Source organism: Prionailurus viverrinus, chromosome A1, assembly GCF_022837055.1.
Source record: "Prionailurus viverrinus isolate Anna chromosome A1, UM_Priviv_1.0, whole genome shotgun sequence".
Lineage (NCBI taxonomy): Eukaryota > Metazoa > Chordata > Mammalia > Carnivora > Felidae > Prionailurus > Prionailurus viverrinus.
The window spans coordinates 173438158-173459023 of NC_062561.1; the positions used below are offsets into that span (position 1 = coordinate 173438158).

Here is a 20866-nt window from a genome sequence, read left to right on the forward strand (position 1 = left end):
CCCCATCTTCAGAGATGCCTTCCCTGGCTACCTATCTAAAATCAACCCCCTCCCCTCTTACTCTATCACAGTGCCCTATTTACTGGGAGTTTTCTTATGATCTCATTTGTTTGCTTCTTATATAGCTTCCCTAACAGAATACAAACTCCATGAGAGTGGACACCTTATCTCTTTTACTTTCCCCTGCATGACAAATAGCTTAGCATGGAGGAGGTGCTTAAAACAGATTTGTTAAGTAAGGACATACTTCTGAGGAAGTATGACCTCCCAACCCACACACTATCACAAAGCTACAGCTCTCATTTTTGGACGTGTAAGAGGGCCTCCAACTGTGACATAGGTAGTTTAACATGAGGATACACTGATAGATCATTTCTAAGATTATTCCCGTATTCTCACTATAGCTACGGTCATAGGACACTGGAGGGGAAGTCCAAGGGCAGGGGGAGAATTACAGCTAGGCTATTTAACAGCTCTGGACTCAAGGCAAGTCACTCAACACCGAAGCCTTTGTTTTCTTATTTGCAAAATGAGACTATTCTTCCCTCCCAAGTTGAAGATTAAGTGGTTGTTTGTGAGAACCCTTTGTAAACTGTTAAACACTGTAATAACGTGAGTTACAAGCACCAAATATTTCCCCTTCCTTTGGTGTCTCCTAGGTAAACAGAACTGAAGAGAAAGGAACCTCCCCCAAGTTCAACCACAAAGCAGGCTTGTTAAATCCCAGAATCTGTGGAGAGGAGATCCTCACTCAACAGAGGGTCCCTGAAGGCATCTGACTTCATTAAACTGCAAAGGGCATATCTGATTCAGTTCTTAAGCACTCCCTGGCAGTGGTACTGAGATGGCGGCTTCTTTACTGCTCCAAGGTAATCATCGGGATTGTCACTCTTAAGTATTTTGGATTTAATAAGGAAACCATTTAATTTCCAGATTTGAAATAACCTAGATTGCCATATTTCCTTAGTCCTCAAGCACTGTATTAAACAGCTTCAAATCAGGGAATGCTAATATGATAATTCAATTTATTTAGGTTTGCCAGACACAAGGGGAATGGCATTAAGCAACGGTGGATGGGGACTGGCATCCACATTTCTTCCTGGTCAGTTCATAAGCCTTTCAAATTCTAACTACCATCTCCCACTGAAGACTGGTAGGTCAAGGCAGCCATGCCATACTTGGATATGATTTAGCAGTGCACTCTGTCCCTGCGGGACTCATTCTGAGCCAGGGTGGTTTACCACAGTTTGGCCCTGGTCCTTCTCCTTTGCTTTTTCAGCAACTCTCATTGCTAGGATGACCTACCAGCCAATCTTTGCCGAGAGGCTTGAGTGCAAACTTAAACTACCTCTGTTGTGAGATTTGAGAAGAATCCATAAAACTGGCAAAAATTTCTAAGTAGGACAGTTTGACCTACTTAGAAAATTATTCTCAGTAGGCCTAAGTAGGATAGAATGTAAGGACTGAGGGTTGTGTACCCTGCAAAAAGCATAAATAAAATTAGGCAGCCTTCCAAGAGAAGCAGGGAGGGTTAAACCAGCATGCCTGGTCAATCCCAGAATGCCTCCATCAGACCGCCTTTGCTACTTCCTGGTTGCTCCAGGCGCCCCTAGGATGCTGACTCAACATTCCAGAGTTTCTCTCTGTGGTTCCTGGCAGCACCGGCCTACATGCTAAGTAGCCATCTTGTAATTCTGACCCACTTGTCACTCTATACAACTGCTCCCAGGACTTGCTACATAATTTGCAAGGGCCGGTGCTCAATAAAAAGGTGAGGCCCTGGTTCATCAATTATTAAGACTTTAAAATGGTAACACTAGAGCAGTAAAGCCAAGAGTGGGGTCTTCCCAAACATGAGGTTTGCACATTTGAAAACACAGGTCACACAACACCCTTGAAGCCAGCCCCAGCTGCTGTAAGCACTCCTGCAATGCACAAGACGGTGGAACTCCCCACCCACGAGCCTGAGAGCATCTCTCTGTGTCACAACTCATAAGCCAACTTGAATTGATTTTTGAAAGGGAAAGGAGGGCCGTTCCACATCCCCCGCCCCTGCCCCAAAGCAACCACTCCAATATATAGGATTTCTCCTTACCTATTCAACCGCTCTGTTTCCACCTCAAACTCTCTAATTTTGCTTTCTGAGATGGCAGATCCATGTGAGTAGAGTGTTTGGAAGATCTCCTGGATGTTGGAGCAGTCCTGAAGAGAGTGGGCCAGGTGTTCCGCCACACTGCTGGATACCTGTATAGGTGAGCACAAATCCTCCTCTAGACACGTTGCTTGGGGGACCAGTCCTCAGGCATGCTTTGCATGCAAGAGAATTTAAAGCTGATATCCCTTGACAACCAGGCACCAGGAGATGGTTACCCCGATCTTTCTCGGTTTGTATGATACGATTCTGTGATAATAAGCTAACTACTGTGAAAACAGTACATAAACAGAATCAAAATACAGCTGTATCCTCCAGGCATATACTGCTGGGTGGCAGGCCTGGGGCAGCATGCTGCTTTACAGTTCCTAAATTTGGGGATATTGAACAGAGTGTGGACTCCTTTCCCCTTCCTGAGCTCCCTGTCCCTCCAGGTCCTCGTCTCTGGTTGCTGCAGCCCAACAGAGCAGCTGGTTCCTTTATTTTCACAGTTTGGCTTCTGCACCAAATCTGGATGCATGCAATTGTTCTCAGCGCAAAATTCTAAGTTTAGGGCCTTAAAAAAAATACTATTCAGGCTTTCCCCCACTGCTGGGGATCAGACAGTTGGCTCTCTCAGCCTCACCCCCAATCTTAAAAAAAAATCCTTAGGGAACTCCAACTACTCCCTTTTCACCATCCATCAGCTGTTATGGGCCCAAGGGGTTTGTAGGCTCTCCAGATGAAAACCCTGATAACTAAGCGGGAAGGTTCCAGTCTTTCCTGGCATCAGGCTACACTTCAAAGGCAGCACTCATCTTCACTGGACAGCACGTTCCCTTTTAAGAGCCATGTGCAAAAGGTAAAATTCTTTTAGAGCTTCCTGACCTACTCAGTCTCTGGGGTAGCAGGGTGATATACAGCAGGTACTTCAAGACTTTCATCTACATCACCAGTAATGAGACCTAAATCATTTCTTTCTGAAAGGTTTCAAGTAGAGAAAAAGAAAAATTCCCTTAAAGCCGAATGAGTAATTCCCTGATGAAGAAACCACTCTACATTTTAATCTGATCCTCTGGAAGGAAATGGGGTAGGATTTATTATTATAATTAACTGGTTTATGGGAGGTGAACTTGGGAAGTTCTGTCATCTACGAGCTGCGGCCTGTGCAGCTCTACTGGGCACTTTCTTGCCTTGCTTCTTGTGAACACTCACCCCTATACTACTGATTTCTGATCCCAGGACTGGTCGATCAGATGATGAAGACTCGGACCTGGTCTTCGATAGCTTCACCCTCTCAGCAATCTTGAAAAACAAAAAATTATCGAAAAATGACATATCACTCTCTAGATACACTGTTGAGACTGTGTTTTACAGGGCTCTTGTTTAGCCATGGCAACTAAACTGATCAATGAATTTCTTAAAAATTACTCATCCAATTTTTCTACCATCTGCTTAACTCAGGGTTTTCCAACCTTAGCACTAGCGACATTTGGGGTTGGATATTCTTTGCTGTAGAATTCTGTGCACCACAGGACGGTTAGCAGCATCACTGGCCTCTAGCCACAAGATGCCACTAGTACTCTAGTTGTGACCACCAGAAAGGTCTCCAGACATTGCCAAATACCCATTTAAGGGACAAAATCACTGCTGGTTGAGAAACACTGGTTTGACCCAACTTACTCAACTTGATGATTGAGAACTAACCTTCTTGTGGAGACTGGTAGATTACCAGGGAAGAGAATATGTGTCATCTGACCAGTCCCTCTGGGGCAGACTCAACATATAAGCAGGCATGAGGCTGCCTCTCTAACTGACATGGCATGCCCAGCAGAGCCTATCTGTCTGCAGGCAGGGCTGTTGGTCCTATGAGAAGGGAGATCATTGATTTATTACTCAGGGTCCCCTCCTGGGCTGAATCCCAGTCCTCAAGAGCAACTATCCATCCACCCCTTCTACTGTAGAACCTGACAAAACATCTTACTTTCCACAACAAGTTGACAGCCATGACCTGCTCCTGCTAGTTGATTAATGAGAATTGGCATCCAGGTCACAGCTGAGAGAGACTTAAAACTACTAGCGGGTTATCTCTCCCTGCAGCCCCAGCATAGGAGGCCTGTGTGAGATGCTAGGGAAGAGCCCCTCGCAGCCTTGTGCACTAATCACATGCCTGCACAGTGGCCATGCTTGGGAGGGGCTGGTGCTTCCAGATAAAAGAGGTGGTGCTCCCACCCGCTCCTGGAGCTCACCTTGGCGATCGGAATGTCATTGCTGCTGCTGCTCGTGCTCAACTCCCCGGTGCTGGGGTTAACCGGGCGGTTGGCGGAAGTGAGGCGGCCAGGGCTGGCGGGCCCTGTGGCCTGAACACTCTGTAGTCGCGTTTGAAGTTCTCGAACCTGAAATAATAATGCCTTTAGACACAGTCTGTAGTTTCCTTGGCCAAAGAGCAAAATAGCCAGATGGGTGGATGGCTGAGTTTTCATTTACATTAAGAGATCAGCTTCACTGAAAAGCTAACTTGGTTAAGTCCACATACAAGTTTGTCGTATTCTTAACTAGACCTGCCACTGGCTGGCCATCATCTGTTCTTCACAAGTATGATGTAAAAATGGTTTTTAAGGCTCTGGAAGGTTCCAACAGAGCTGCAAGGACCATCTTTAAGGAATGTTTATTCCTTGAACCTCATGGGCCTGAACGGCACTGCAGATAGAGAACCTGGGATGAAATCGCCACTCTCATGGAACTCAAACATGAGAGAACAAATAATTTCAATGCAAGTGCACATTAATGTTATAGATAGCCACCTAAGGTGCTGTAGGAAGCAAAAAAGAGGAAGAATGTGTCTCCATCTGAAGTCGACAGGGAAGGAGGGGGTGGTGCTGGAACAGAGTCTTCGAGGTGACCTGGTTGTAACAGACAAGAGTAGGGGCTGGCTCTCGTGGTGCTATGGGTGAGCTGAAGTGTAGCTGGGAGAAGAGCATGCACAGGAGCACAGGCAGCCGGGTGACACCCTAGGCCTGAAGAGCTGCATGCACTGGCACAGAAGGGAGCCTAAGGGGAAGACACAGATGCACCTGAGCTTTTCCCCAAGAGACGTCAAGGAGGGCTTATCCTGGGAATAGTGGAGTGTGTCAACAGTCTTTCTGTATAAAAGAGAAACACGGGGCCCTTTGAGTTGAATTTAGAAGATACATTTACCTGCACAGAATTTAAATGTCCAAACTCCCTTCTCTAGGACTATGGCTCAGCGATTTCCAAAGTGAGAAGTGTTCCAAGTAAGTGAAGGTAATTGTTTGAAATTGGTCTTCCTGATGACCTGGATCACAGCTTTATCATCGGGTACAGTGTCTACCTTGAAGGGCAAACGGACTATGGCACCCGAGGGACCTTCCAAATGGGCATCAGGTCCTGCTGGGAAGAATCATCACTGGCACATCTGAGGCAGTGCTTTTCAAACTTGTCAGTGCACCAGAATGTCAGGGAGGCTTGTTAAAACACAGAGTACAGGGTCCCACCCCCAGGGATTCTGAGTTAGTAGGTAGAATCTGCATATCTACTAGGCTCCCAGGACCTGCAGATGCCCCAGTTGGGGGCTCACACCTTGAGTCTTAAGGGACTCCCAGGGCCACACAGCACCTCAGCCACATCCCTGACACCAAAACCCTTTTCTAAAAGCGACTGGAAAGCTTTTTATATTAAATATCTTGGATGTCTCCATCCTGCTAACTTGGGAACCAAAAGTAATTGAAATTTCAATAATTCATCAACATATTAGAAGCCAAAATTGGAAAATTCCCTCGGAGCAAATTGCATTCAATAGGGTAACAGCTACAAAGTGCCTAATGCTTTGCTGAAGCTTCCAGTAACTGTGGGTTGATGGAAATGTGGGTCGTCCTCATAGTACACCAGACACAGAGCTGACCTCAAAATAGTTTAAAGACTAGAAAAACATATGCTTGTTAAAGCCAAATGGTATTGCTGGGGAAAGATGACAGGGCTCATTCTAGACTGGTCCCCAACAAATCAAGAAGAGGCATAGCGTGGAGGCCTCTTTATGCTGCATGGCAAAGGGAGAGGGCCCACTTTACCATCAAGCTGGCTTCCTGGCACCTGGGAAAACTCCCTGGTGGAGACCATGGATTTCAATTACTTATTGCTGTTTAAGTCTGATGAGGGCCTTAATAACAAACAATGTTAACACCACTCCAAAATCTAAAGAGTATCTGAATCATTCACAAAGCAATCAATGGTCTGTTCCCAGGATGCCAATTGGCCCACCTCATCTTACTTTTAAAATATATACGTAAGGGGCATGTGGGTAGCTCAGTTGGTTAAGCCTCTGACTCTTGATTTCGGCTTAGGTCATGATCCCACGTTTGTTGGAATTGAGCCCCACATCGGGCTCTGCGCTGAGCGTGGAGCCTGCCTGGTCTCTCTCCTCTCTCTGTTCCTTCCTCTCTCACCCTCTCGCTTTAAATAAATAAGCCACACACACACACACACACACACACACACACACACAAACATATAAATTTATTTATAAATATATATTAATTTCCTTGGGCAAATTTATAAGAACTTCATTAAAACTACCTAGGTTATTGGGGCACCTGGGTGGCTCAGTCAGTTAAGCGTACAACTTCAGCTCAGGTCACGGTATCATGGTTCGTGAGTTCGAGCCCTGAGTTGGGCTCTGCTCCCACACCTTGGATCCTCTGGTCTCCCTGCTTCTCTGCCCCTCCCCTCTGTGCATGCGTGTATGTGCATGTCCTCTTTCTTTCAAAAATAAACATTAAAAAAACCTGCCCATGTTATTAAAAAAAAGTTTCTTCTTCTAATCACTAAAGTGAAACATGTCCACTGTGGAAAATTTAGATGGCACTGAAAAATAACAGAAAATGTTCTTTTTTTACTGCGTTTCCATGGCTTGTTTGCGCACAGGCATGCATGCTTAAAACCATTTTTAAATCTAAATATCCATTTTCCTTGAAAAAGTTTTAGACCTAGAGAATGTCTTTGAAAAGCACAGAATGATAAACATGTTTATTTTTGGTCTACGCTTTATCATTTAATGATAATTGTTAGGCAGTGAAAAAAAATCCAGCTGAAGGGAGTAAAGTGAGCTTGTTATGAAGATAGACAGCCAGTTGGATTAAACAGCCTTCTCTCTTTTCTTGATTTGGGGGAGGGGGGGTAGGGCTTAATTAATTTAAATGAATAAATGCACAGAAATGAAGGCTACAATCAATTTGCTGATTCAGCACAGATGAGGCTTGGGAGAAGGGAGAGACACAGCTCTGTCCTCATTCCTATTCTCACCCACTATAGGAGATTGTGTCATGTATCCCCCACCCCCCCCAAAAAAAGGCCAAGTTCTAAACCCCCAGTACCATGGCATCTGGGTGGCTCAGTCAGTTGAGCATCCCACTCTTGGTTTGGGCTCAGGTCAGGATCTTGCAGTTTTGTGAGTTCAAGCCCCACATCAGGCTCTGCGAAGGTAGCAAGGAGCCTGCTTGGGTTTCTCTCTCTCCTTCTCTCTCTGCCCCTTCCCCACTTGAGCTGTCTCTCTCAAAATAAATAAACTTAAAAAAAAAAAAAAGGTCAAGTAGTTGTTCAACAAGCAAATAAAAAGGAAAAGGCAATGGGGGCAGGGTGGAATGGGGTTGGGTGGGGTGGGGTGAAGAGGACTGTGAAAGGTTCAAATAAGGAACTGACATTAAAATGCCAGAACTCTGCATTTCTCATTTATACTCTGACTCCCACAGAGAGTAAAGGGTCTTATAAAAATCATTTGATTAGAAAAGAGAATGAGGGGCACCTGGGTGGCTCAGTCAGTAAAGGTCTGACTCTTGATATGGGCTCAGGACGTGATCTCGAGGTCATGAGATAGAAACCTGCATCTGGCTCTGCACTGAGTGTGGATCCAGCTTGGGATTCTCTCTCTCCCTCTCTCTCTGCCTCCCTCCTGCTCGCAAGCATGCACATTCTCACTCTCTCAGAATAAACAAGCATTTAAAAAAAATTTTTTTAATGTTTTTATTTATTTTTGAGACAGAGACAGAGCATGAACGGGGGAGGGGCAGAGAGAGAGACACAGAATCTGAAGCAGGCTCCAGGCTCTGAGCTGTCAGCACAGAGCCTGACGTGGGGCTCAAACTCATGGACTGTGAGATCATGACCTGAGCCAAAGTCGGACGCTTAACTGACTGAGCCACTCAGGCGCCCCACAAACAAACATTTTTTAAAAAAGAAAAGAGAATGAACTAAATGAACAAGAAAAAGGAGGTAAGTCAAGAGATGTACTGACAGTTCAAGAAAAAGATAAGGTTCAAACATCACAATGGAAGCAAAAATGGTAAAATACACCCTAGACTAGCATTACCCAACAACTTCTGGTACCAATGCTGATGTTGTACAGCTGCACTGACCACATGTGACTTCTGAGAACTTGCAATGTGCCTACTAGACCCAAGGAACTAAATATTTAACTGCATTCTATTTTAATCAATTTGAATTCAAATGTAAATAGATGTAGTCAGTAATGACTGTATTGGTCAGTGCAGTTCTAGAACTATTCTAGGAAGTTAAAAACACACACACACACACACACACACACACACACACACACAACACAAATTGGTGGCTGGTGTGATTTAGTGAATCAGGGTGCTACTCAGCACAATGGCGAAAACATAAGAAGGAGCAGATTTTTCAAAGAGAAATAAAGACGCTAGCTTTGGACATGCTGAATTTGAGAAAACCATGGGGGTATCTAAGTGATTCAGTCAACAATTAGAAATAGAACCCAAGGGAAGGAGAGCAGAATTGGGTATACAGTTTAGGAATGTTACATGAAGATGAGGCTGCCCAGGGAAGAGGCAGAGCAATGGGGGTGGGAGGAGAGCCCATACACAGGCAATTGATCAATGGAGGACTGACGAGAAGGTGCTTTTGCTCTGGGATGGAAAAGAGGTGAGGATAGGCAGTAAGAAAGGGGAGTTTGCAGATAAGAGGAGGAGGATGGGAAACAGAAGAGCTCCCATCAGATGGGATGTTTCTCTAAGAGAAAAGAGTTAAAGTCCTCTGCTAGGAGTGAGGGAGGGAATAGCAGGTATCAGAAATGACAAAGGAAGCTGAGGACAAAAACAAAACAAAACAAAACAAAACAAAACAAAACAAAACAAAAAAACCTGCAAACTAATACGTCAGCACTGAGAACGCACTGAGCTCTTTCATTCAAGACAGTAGACTGAGTCAATGCATTGTTCTCTTCAAACTCTGGAGACCTCATGGAAATAATAATGAAGAATAAAAAGAACAGATTAAAACCGAAACAGTGAAAAGCACATGCTTAGGGCATTAGCAGAAAGATTTGGGCACATTCTGTACGTGCAAAGTAGAAGGAAGAGTAATGATGGAAGGAACAGAATGGAAACGCCAAATTCTATCAAATACACGAGGGAAGGCGGCCTGTCTACCCCCAAGAAGGCTGGCAGGGCTTAGACGCAGCCTTGGCAGGTACTATGAAGGACGAGAATGAAAAGTAGGCTGAAAACAGGAATAAGACTGTCTGTATACAGAAATGACAATTTCCAGCATATGACAGCCTCAGCTAAAGTAAACAGGCATTCTTCCTACTAAGAATGCAGAGAAATGCTGCATAAAAGAGCAACAATGACAAAGAAATTTACTGCCAAGGTTAAAAGAAAGGCAGTGAGAGCTCCAGGTGCCAGAAATGAAGTGGGAAATAAAACTACAGAGGTTAGGGGGAGGTGGTGCCACAGCAGCCCTGGGAATTGAGAACAAGGTATAGCATGTGGGGCCAGGAGGGGCAGAGAGGCACCCCTGTCAGGCTGTCTGAGCCGATCCTCCTCTATAAGCCTGGAACTTTTCCTGCTCCGCCGTTCTGTGACCAGTGCACTAGCACAAAGGGAGTTGCTGGAGAAGCCAGAAAGAAGCCCCAGAACTGTGCCCAGGGGTAAACCGTAAGAAGCCAAAATCCCAGACCCAGGACGCATTTAGGTGTTAAATCCGAATCTACAGTATCTGTGTATGGCAGGGCCCCAATCTTATAAATTAAGAGTGAACACTGGTCTGGATTTTGCCAGCCAGGCACTGCCTCAGAGACCTTATTTGTAAATCACCCATTATCTCTGGGGGACATAAGGCTCCCGTGACCAGAAGCTGCTGGACATGGAGGGATGACTGCAGACAAGGGACAATGACACAAGAGAGGAAGCAATCCAAAGCAGAGATGAAGCCACCCAAGAAGAAATGAAAATAAAGCAAATGGCAAACTATGTCACAATCAGTCTACTGAGGGCCCTTCGAGAGAGGAAAGGAATAATTTCTATAAAAAACAGAAATTAGGACACAGGGGCACCTGGGTGGCTCAGTCAGTTGAGCACCTGACTTTGGGTCAGGTCATGATCTCAGGTTCGTGAGTTCAAGCCCTGCATTGGGCTCTCTGCTGTCAGCATGGAGCCCACTTCAGATCCTCTGTCCCCCTCTCTCTGACCCTCCCCCGCTCAAGCACTCACGCACATATTCATGCTCGCTCACATTCTCTCTCTCTCAAAAAAAAAGTTTATAAAATTAGGAAACAAAATCAGGAAAATATCAAACAAGAATAGGTGGATTAAAAAAGCCAGGAGAAAATGTAGCCAATAAATAAAATCAATGTACTGGTTAAAGTCTAGACTGGATAAAAGTGAAAACAGAATTAGTGACCTGGAACAGAGAAATTAATTCAGAACCCAGCACAGGGAGCTGAAGAGATACAAAATATGCACTAGTCACTGATACCACAAATAGCCACCGAGGCTCCAACATACTTTTAAAGAAGTTCCAGAGGAAGAGAATATGACATGCAATGTCATGACAGACAAGCAATATTTGAAAAGAAAATAGATGGGTTTTCCAGACATGGAGGCAGACCTAAGTCCAGACACTGAAGAATCACATTAGGTTCTAGCCAGGTGTGGTCATTTGCAGATACATCTGCAAATTCTTTGATATTCCCTCCATCAAGGGGTGGAGTCCAATTCCCCTCCCCTTGCCTGTGCCTGGCCCGAAGGTCTGCTTCTAATGAACAGAATGTGGTAGAAGCTAGACCACACAACTTCTGAGGCTCGATTAGAAAAGAATAATCAGTCTTGCCCACTCGCTCTTGGGATGCTGGCCTTACAAGCCACTGGCCACTCCACCATGAGGAAGCCCAGGCCACCTGGAGAGGATCTTTGCAGGTGTTCTGACCTACAGTCAGAGCTTAAGGTCCCAGACAACAGCCAGCCTCGCTCCACAGACATAGGAGTAAGAGGAGCCTCCAAGATGACTCCGCCCTAGCCACCATCTGACTGCAATCACATGTGAGCCCAAGTGAGAACTGTCAACCAGAGCCTCTTGGTTCCCCAGAACCATGCAGATAGTAATGAATCATAGTTTTAGGTCTTTAAGTTTGGGGTGGTTTGTTATACAGTTAGAGCTACTTGGAAAGTGAGGATGAAGTCAAAATTGAATATGTAGCAACAATGTAGTGCAAACGTAGGGGGGAAAAGGAATAAAGAGATAATCTTAAGGCTGTCTGGTGGGATGCCTAGCCACTTAGGCGAAAGAAAAAAAAACCTAAAAAACTAGAAACTGTCATCCTAAAATTTAAAACATAGCTAGACTATTGTGGTAGGCCCAATAATGGCCTCCAAAGATGTCCACATCATAGTCTTAGAAAGCTGTGAATATGTGACTTTACACAGCCCAAGGGAACTTGCAGGAATAACTAAGAATCTCATGATCAGGGAGAATCTTGAGATGGGAAGATTATCCCTGATTATCTGGTGGGCCCAGCAGCCGGAAGCTGCTTGCAGAGAGAAGCTCCTTGCAAGAGAAGCAGGATGAAGGGGCACGAGGCCTGCTGCTTCTAGAAGCTGGAAAAGGCAAGGAAGCGGCTTATCCTCTAGAGCCTGAGAAGGAATGCAGCCCTGACAACATTCAGATCTTAGGGGGTGAGATGCACTTCAGACTTCTGACCCTCAGAACTGTAAAATACGAAATCCATGTTATTTGAAGCCACTAGGTTTGTGGTAAATTGTTACAGGAGCAAGAGGAAGCTATGAATCATCATCAAGAGCAAGGGCAAAAACAAAGACATGCTCAAAGATTAAGAATTTACCCAGCGCAGACCTTTATTGAAAGAACTTCTTTAAAATTTTTTTAATGTTTATTTTTGAAAGAGAGAGAAAGAGAGAGGGAGACAGAGAGCACGTGTGCATGCATGGGGGAGGGGCAGAGAGAGAGAGGGAGACACAGAATCTGAAGAAGGCTCCAGGCTCCCAGCTGTCAGCACAGAGCCCGACGTGGTGACCCACAAACCGTGAGATCATGACCTGAGCTGAGGTCAGATGCTTAACCCACTGAGCCACCCAGGGGCCCCTGAAAGAACTTCTTTAAGGATATATGCTTTCAGTAACAAGAAAACCGAACCCTAAAAACGAACCCTATGAAAGAGACCACAGTGAGCATAGTAGATGGCAGGATGAAGGGGCAGGAGGAACCCTCCTGAGCTGCCCAATGAGTGGAAGGACTGGAAAGCTGTTCTGCAAAGCCATGCTGTGGGGCGTGGTCAAAATAAGAATATGGAGACCCAGGACTCTGCACCCTAACTGCTGGACATGTACTGCAGAGAACTTCCCACCCAGGCCTGAAGGATACAAGGGTACAGGCACTGCAACGATGTCTGTGGTAGTGAAGTCTGGCTGTCAGGTATAGTCCATGTGGCAAGTGACTCTACAGAACATGAGGCAGCTGTCAGCTCACAAGGCCGGATGGATGTGCAGCAATATGGACAGACCCAGAGTGCTGAGCAGGAGAAAGAAGTCTACAGCACAACAACATTTATGTAAGTTAAAAGCAATACACAAAACACTGTGTATAAAAACATATACAAAATGGGGAAAAGAAATGGGATATAAAAGGAATAAATAAATTAAGCAAGGAACCTTTCACAGATCAGTGAGTGTGCCTTTAACAGACGAATGTAATTAGCTTATCTCTCTTCCCTTGCAGGCCAAATGAAAGCAAACAAATGCAAGAAGGTAAATACCAAGATGAGAGATCAGGAGCCTAAGAGATTATGGTGGCCAGACAGCGAGATGCTGGTGATGAGGAATCTGGTGCTGGAGCTGACAAAGGCAAACATCCGGTGGGGCGGGCACAGGGGAGGGTTTCCAAAGTGAGGGGAAGTCCCCTGAAAAAGTGACGCTAGGCCAAGTGTAAGATGGGTCAGCTGCTGGACACTTTGATCTCCCAGGACAACTGTAGGAACAAAGACAAGGCCACTGCATCTGTTGATGAAGTCATCTGTGAATGTGGTCCACAGACAAGTGACAGGCAGGAATGAAAGGTGGCCTGGGAGTCCTGAGCAGGATTAGAAGCACCATCATCACCCAGAGAAGGAGGAGTCTGTTCCACTTACGATGTGCAGCAGTACTGGCTGGGTGGTTGTAATTTCAGGCAATTAGGGTGTAATTCATAATTTCACTGTGTAATAGAGCTCGTTGAGAGGAGAGGATCTACTCTGCAGAAGGGCAGAACCGCTGGGCCGCAGAAACTCTACTTAACAAGCTTCAGGCAGTTGGTCCCATGTGCTTCTCAGAGAGCAGCCTCCTCCAAGTCCAGATTTGTGGGTATTCTGCAGAGAATCACTCTCTTCTTTTTTTTTTTTTTTTCTTAAATGTTGGTTTATTTTTGAGAGAGAGAGAGAGAGAGAGCGAGCGGGAGAGGGACAGAGAGAGGGGGAGGCACAAAATTCCAAGCAGGCTCCAGGCTCTGAGCTGTCAGCACAGAGCCCGACGCGGGGCTTGAACCCATGAACCATGAGATCATGACCTGAGGTGAAGTCGGAAGCTCGACTGACTGAGCCATTCAGGCGCCCTGAGAATCACTCTCTTACTGGAGATTTTAGAAGCCTTTTCTTGGAGTCTTTAAACAAATGAGGAATCCGAATTTACTTACAGAAAAGACACATTTGTTCCTATTAATCTCATTTCCACAGTGTTTCAGGAAAGTTGTATTTTACGGGTCATGGCAATTCTGTGTAGGCTGAAACACAAGAGGAAGGGGACCACAAGACAGAAGAAGGAAAACAAACCCGACAGCATTTCCATTCTCTGAAGATTTGATAGGTGCATTGTTTTCTTTGTGTTCCACAGCCCACCGAAGAACCTAGACCAGATTATCAAAATGGCTCCATCAGGGAAAGGGGCAAAGTTTTGGCTGCCATCTTAATTTCTTACCAGCATTCCAAAAAAAGGGAGTCAGCTATTTCACTTATAGCCAAGAGTTCGCCTTTAAACAGCCTGACCTGGGATTTAGGGGTCGGGGTTGGAGAAATGGTAAGTAAACACTGGCGCCCACAACTAAAAAAGTTACCTCACAATTTCCATGGCACAAATGTGCATGAAGTGTTTTTAGAGTAAGTGGAACTGTTTTTAAAGAAGACATGAAAAGAATCATAGTTCTGAGAATTCTCGATCTTGGATCCCACTTCACACTTCCTCAAGCCACAGAAAGGAGGGGTGATAGGTTTTACCAATAATGCTTTGTTGGGCTCAAATCAAGATAAATACACCCACCATTAACTTCTTCTCTGTGAAACAAACTCATTTTGCTTTCATTTAGTATTGTCTTAGCATGCTAGCAAGATTGATCTATAGAAGCCTAAGGAATCTGGTGTCCCTGTTACTGTCACAAAGGATGGTTTATTAATTTCTAATCTGTGTGGAAGCAGGAGATAGGATGAGGAAAAGGGGGAAGAGGACCCAGGAAAAGCATTTGAACAATAGGACAAGAAAAACTGCATCACATATTAAGGCTAGGAGAGCCCAAGTTTCAGTGCTAAGAATTAATGTCAGTGTAGACGAGGACAAGATTATCAAACTTCTGCAGGCGTGGGTTTTCTCATCTCTAAGAAGGGTATAACACTAGTACCTATCTTGTAGAATTCTGGTGCAGATTAAACAAGACATGCATAAACCATTGTTCATCACAAGTAAATGCTCAAAGTATGTTTTGTCTTTGAATTTCAGTTTTAAATCCTGCTTTGCCTTCAGAGGTATCTGTTTTTAGTCCAAGAGGGGTATGTTTACTCTGAAAACATTCAGAGAGTGTTAATGGTATCAATGTTAACAGGTTTTTAAAAAATAAGCTATCAAGATTGCATTAAAAAAAAAAGATTGCATTGGTAAGTGGTACCTTGTAATCCTTTCCTGGATGAGCACAAAAAGTTGTCACTCTGCTAGGTGATGCCTCCTTGCCTTTGGAGCCCCAGGGTGCCCATGTCTTGCCTGGTTCCATGACAATCACATCCCTCTCCAACCTCCCTCCTCTAGCTCCAGTGACCCTCCTGAGTGAATGGAGCAGGTCAAGCTCTTTACAGCCAAAGGCTTCCCCCTCAGACACCAGGCTCATCACTGCCACACTGTGGGTGCCAGGAGGAACAGGCCAGGTGTGAGGAGAAGGTGCCTGAAAAGCTGAGGTTCTCATTTTCACTCACCCTGCAGGAAGAGAGGTAAAGATGCTTTGAGAGGGTCTTGGCCCACATCCACTGGGTGACTGAAGGACACTTTGTTCTCTTTCCTGTCCCTGAGCACTTGCTGGGATCAAGATGAGGAAGTGTGCCAGGGTCCAGCACCCCATCCTTTGATTCAGTGGCTCATGGAAGGGCCTGAGCACATATCCTTCTAAAGAGCTTCCCAGTGACTCTGACATATACACAGAGAGCCACCACAAGATGGAGGGTCAAACGGCCTATTTCTCTGGCACCCTGATTCACGTCCAAGTCTGTCTGGTATAACGCTCAAAGCAAACATGCCAGCTGAGTTAGGAACATTTTCTGCTCAACAAATATCCACATGCACTTTCACATTTCTCAGGCCCTCTGTGGTTAAATGGAGCATCTGTCCAGTTCTGGCCAACTGGCTGTGGGCGGAAACACGTAAGTGCAGAGATGTTGTAGACAACGGGTGCCATCAGCCTGGGTCCCTGGAACAGTGCTATGTGCTCATCCCCCAATATGCACTGGACATTCAGTGCAAGCAGGAAATCAGCTTTTTTGGTATGCCATGCCACTGAAATTTGGGGGGTTAATTTGTAACTGCTGTATGACCTACCCTTATCCTAATATATCAGTCATACAAAAGAAAGAGCCACCTGAGACCCCAAAATAGGAGTTGGAAGGAGAGCACTGGGCCAGACCACACTCCTCTCAGCTCCCTTCCTCATGGCCAGATCAGGGCTGGGGGTGTTAAAACAGGTGGCCTTTCTCATTCTCTTTCTTTCTCTCTCTCCTTCTGTCTCTCTTTATGTCTCTCTCTCTCTCTCTTTCTCTCTCTGTCTCTCTCTCTCTCCCCAAACCGCTTAACTAATACTAGCAATGTCTTTCTCATATAAAGAAAGTCCTAAGAAGAAATGGAATAAGATATGAACAAAATTCCATTGAGGACAAAAGAGAAGACTATTTGTGTCTGACTACTACTTGCTAAAGCTGGAAGACACAGATCACTGTCCATAATCCTTCCTTTTTCTTAATTTGAAAATTAAGGAAAAGTATAATCAAGAAAAATATGCCTAATGTTTCACTGCCTAGATTCAGCCTCTATTAATATTTTGGCACATTAGCTTTCCTTCTATTTCTTTTTCTTCCACCTAAGTATTTATTTATTTATTTAGAGAGCGAGCGAGCACATAAGCAGCGGAGGGACAGAGAGGGAGAGAGAGAGAGAGAGAGAGAGAGAGAGAGACAGAAAGAGACACAATCTCAAGCAAGCTCTGCACTGTTAGTACAGAGCCCAACATAGGGACCAAGCTCACGAACTCATGAGATCATGACCTGAGCTGAAATCAAGAGTTGGACACTTAACCCAACTGAGCCACCCAGGCACCCCTCATTCTATTTCTATGTATATATTTCCACCTATTAAAAGTTATACAAAAGAACACATTCATTTAAAAAATAAAATTAGAACATCGTGGAAAAGTTTGAGTACCCTTTGATCTACACTCCTAGGTGCTTGCTTCCCTTTCTTGCCATAACTATTATGAGATTGGTTTATATTGTTCTGGTCTATCTTAAATACATGCACACATAGCCAATGTAAGTTTATGCATATATAAATTCATAGTAAATATAAAGTACCATTTTGCAGCGTTGCACTTTCCATATACAGACACTGTGGTCAAGAAAAGCAACATGGAGGGGGAGGCAGAGCGGAAAGAGCTCAGATGGGGCTTAAAGCCAAATAAGGCAAATCGGAGATGAATCTTTATTTAACCTACATAAGGTCACAACAATTTCACTTCCAGAAATATTCCACTGTTACTGATTTTTTAGTTAAAAATATCAAAGAGATACTGAATTAGCATATAACAGGAGACCATTCAGACAAAGTGAATGGCTGTTTCAGGGACAGACAGTGCTCTAGACACATCCGTATGATACTATAAATCTCATTTCCTGGTAGAGGTGGGCAGCCTACTAGTAAATATGCATTGCAAATGGATTAATTAGTAGACAAAAGTATGTAATAAAATACACAGTCAACCTATAAGGTAATTATTTTAACAGGCTCTTTGGCTTAATACGGATTCTTCTTTCCAACTTCTTTAAGCATGACCACTGATGGACAAGTGCCCTTGGAGATAACACAGGTGAATACTGAAGACAGATCTAGTGTTTAGAACCAGTTCAGTGTTCAGAAGCTGGCACCAATGGATTTAGAACTAATGGCTCTAGAGGAGGACCTGGTGGTCATAGAAGATGATGCTCTGTAAATGGCCCCAGTTGGTGAGTTCATGGGATGCATGCACACCCGGCTAAGAAGAACAGCCCTGGACCCTCACAACCTCCTGGAACTTTAGGATAATGACAGTGGCAGACACAGTGCACCTCTATCATATGTGTCATTAGCACAAACTTAAAAGTAGCCTGAAGGATATCAGCCTCATCTCCCTGAAGCAGAAGCAGCTGGGAATTGAGGTCAGCCACATGGCCAATAATTCAAGCAATCACACCTACATCATGAAACCTTAATAAAAACATTGGATACCGAAGCTCGGGTGAACTTCCCTGGTTGGCAATACTGTGAGTATTGTCTGAAAAGGAAGTAACACCGTCCAGGATTCTACTTAGGGAAGACAACAGGAACTTCTGCATATGGACCCCTTCCAGACCTGTGGCGTCTTTATTCTGGCTCGTTCTGATTTTTGCTATAATAAAACTATAATCATAAGTTTAAAAAAAGTGGTCCAAAGTAATATATGACAGGATTATTACTTTGAAAAGCTTTAGAATTAATGGTCCACAGAGAGTACAATGTGTGAAGGAAATTTCTTTTTACCTGTGGTCCTCCTTTCCCAGCTGTCCCCTCCCCTCCTCCCCAAAGGCTATATGACTAGGAACTTGAGGCTACTTTCTTTAGGAGGGATGAGGTAAGGGGGAAGGATATGGGCATTGCAGCATTCTAGAAATTTACTCATCTTTTTTCCTGGCCAAGGAGCCAAGTGGCAGCCATTAAAAAATCTGAAGTTGAGACCCCATTTATATTTTAAAAGACTTTAGCTGAACTGATTCCATTTGTATTACATGGGCCCTATGAACACAAGACCATGAAATCCCTTCACAAATGCAACACTACATTTAGGAATCAAGAGTAATTGGTTTGGAAAAGACACACACTTGTATCTTCTTAGCACTAGTGGAAATACTGCCCTTCCCCCCTGCCCAGCCAAGTCAGTTAACTAACACTAAGGGTTTTTAAGACATTTTGAGGGAAAGTAGAGGGGGAGAAACCTGAGATTAGCGTCACTTTTACTTAGTTCAAAACAGTGTCTCTTCTAGTCTCTTGAATTTACTGTGGTGATAACCAGAGACTCAAACTTGAAGTCAAACCCCAAGGATGAAGGAAGCTCAGGAGAGGTTGATGAAATTCACTTCCAGACACACTGGAAATACCCAGGTGGGGCATGAGGTACACAGAAGAAACCCTCCTACCACCACTTTATGCCATGAATTTGTAGAACTTTCCGAAGAATTTGTACCAAATCTCAGAAGGAACTGTATGGCCTGATTTTGATTTAAGCCTATGACTCAACGGGATACAGATTCATGAGCCCGTGGTCATATCCAATTTGCTTTGCCCAACTATCTGAGGAAAGCACTAATGATTTTTGCTACGTGGCAGTTGACCTAAACAATTAGGTAAAAGATGCAAATAGTGTGGTGAGGCTGGACCTACTGTCCAATGATGCTCCTTTGGACTGCCAGGGTGCCCTCTGTGTTCATCCCTCCCTACAACATGACATACACCATTGTGACAACCTGTTGGCTTGCCTGTCTCTCCAAGACCCTTCAAGCCAAGGACTCTGTCCTATTTGTCACTATAACCTCTCTGCCCAACACAGACAAGATGGTCTATCATGTTTATGAAATGAATAAATGAAGAGCAAAGAGCTTCTTTTCTAGAGAAATTAATCCTACCTTGCCTAAATTAAGCCCACTTCTTAAAGTGTGAGGAAATGAGTAGTTATATTATTGAGCATGCAGACATAAATGATTATCTCATTTAATAATGAGCTGGGCCCAATAATAAAAATTGTCTGTCTGTTGTTCCTTAGTTACTGCTCTGCCAAGTAGCCCAATCTGTTAACTGACATTAAAGCTCTAATTTAATTAAATCTTGAATCAGGCCTAGAAAACCTACTGAGAGCACTTTGTTTAATTACAGGCAGGGGGCAAGCACCAGTCCTATCGATCTGGTCAGTTCAAATTCTACACGATGAATGTGAGCAGTGAAAAGAAATGTGGCCCCACTTGCTTTTCAGGCAACTTTGATGAACTGTGGATTCAGACCTGCTCTAAAGACAGCCAAGGCAAACAAGCCATGTGCGATGTGGCATCACAGAGATGGAAACAAAACTGTACCTTAATCTTTCCAAAGAGCGACACATCAGGCAGGAACAGAAGAAAACAAACCACAAAAGACAGATTCCTCCTCAGGGAAATGAAATATATTGGGTGGCGGTGGGTGGAAGTCATCCAGCATTTAAAGTCTAGCGAACTGGCATTCTAACACAGCTGGCAAATTCTATGAGACCCACAATTATTTTGAAATAGAGAAATTAATTGTGGGTAGGTATACAAATTTCTGAGGACATTTCCCATTGACGAAGAAACACAAGGCTCCTCAACATTTTATGACTGGGATGTAATGGAAATATAAATTATATAAAATCATATTAACTGCAAACCTTCAAAGATATCACGTGTGATCAGAATTAAGGTTATCTGGGGCACCTGGGTGGCTCAGTCGGTTAAACGTCTGACTTTGGCTCAGGTCACGATCTCACAGTTTGTGGGTTCAGGCCCCTGTGTCAGGCTCTGTGCTGACAGCTCAGAGCCAGGAGCCTGCTTGGGATTCTGTATCTCCCTCTCTCTCGGCCCCTCTCCCACTTGTATGCTGTTTCTCTGTCTCAAAAATAAGTAAAAAATATTTTAAAAAATTAAGAAAAAAGAATTAAGATTGTCTAAGCGCTTTATGAGTATTAACTAATTTTGGATACTACATTGGATACTATTCTTATTCCCACTTCGTGGCAGAGTAAACTGAGGCTCAGAGAGGTTAGGTAACTTGCTAAAGGTTCATGGTGACTTGGCAGGTCAGGCTGTGACCCCAGGTACATAGT

The 20866-nt window shown here is 44.3% G+C and overlaps 1 protein-coding gene across 5 annotated transcripts in view; it reads right to left on the reverse strand.

Annotated features, from left to right (window-relative positions):
• The window catches only part of MCC (MCC regulator of WNT signaling pathway), a 470733-nt gene that overhangs the window by 47890 nt on the left and 401977 nt on the right, over window positions 1–20866 (reverse strand). For 4 of the 5 annotated variants that reach the window (XM_047878946.1, XM_047878922.1, XM_047878939.1 and 1 more), the window contains 3 exons: window positions 4381–4527; window positions 3347–3436; window positions 2096–2244 (listed from right to left, as the gene is read on the reverse strand). In XM_047878946.1, the coding sequence (XP_047734902.1) occupies window positions 2096–2244; window positions 3347–3436; window positions 4381–4527 (386 nt within the window). The remainder of the gene's footprint in view (window positions 1–2095; window positions 2245–3346; window positions 3437–4380; window positions 4528–20866) is intronic. The other variant, XM_047878931.1, reaches the window with a different exon arrangement.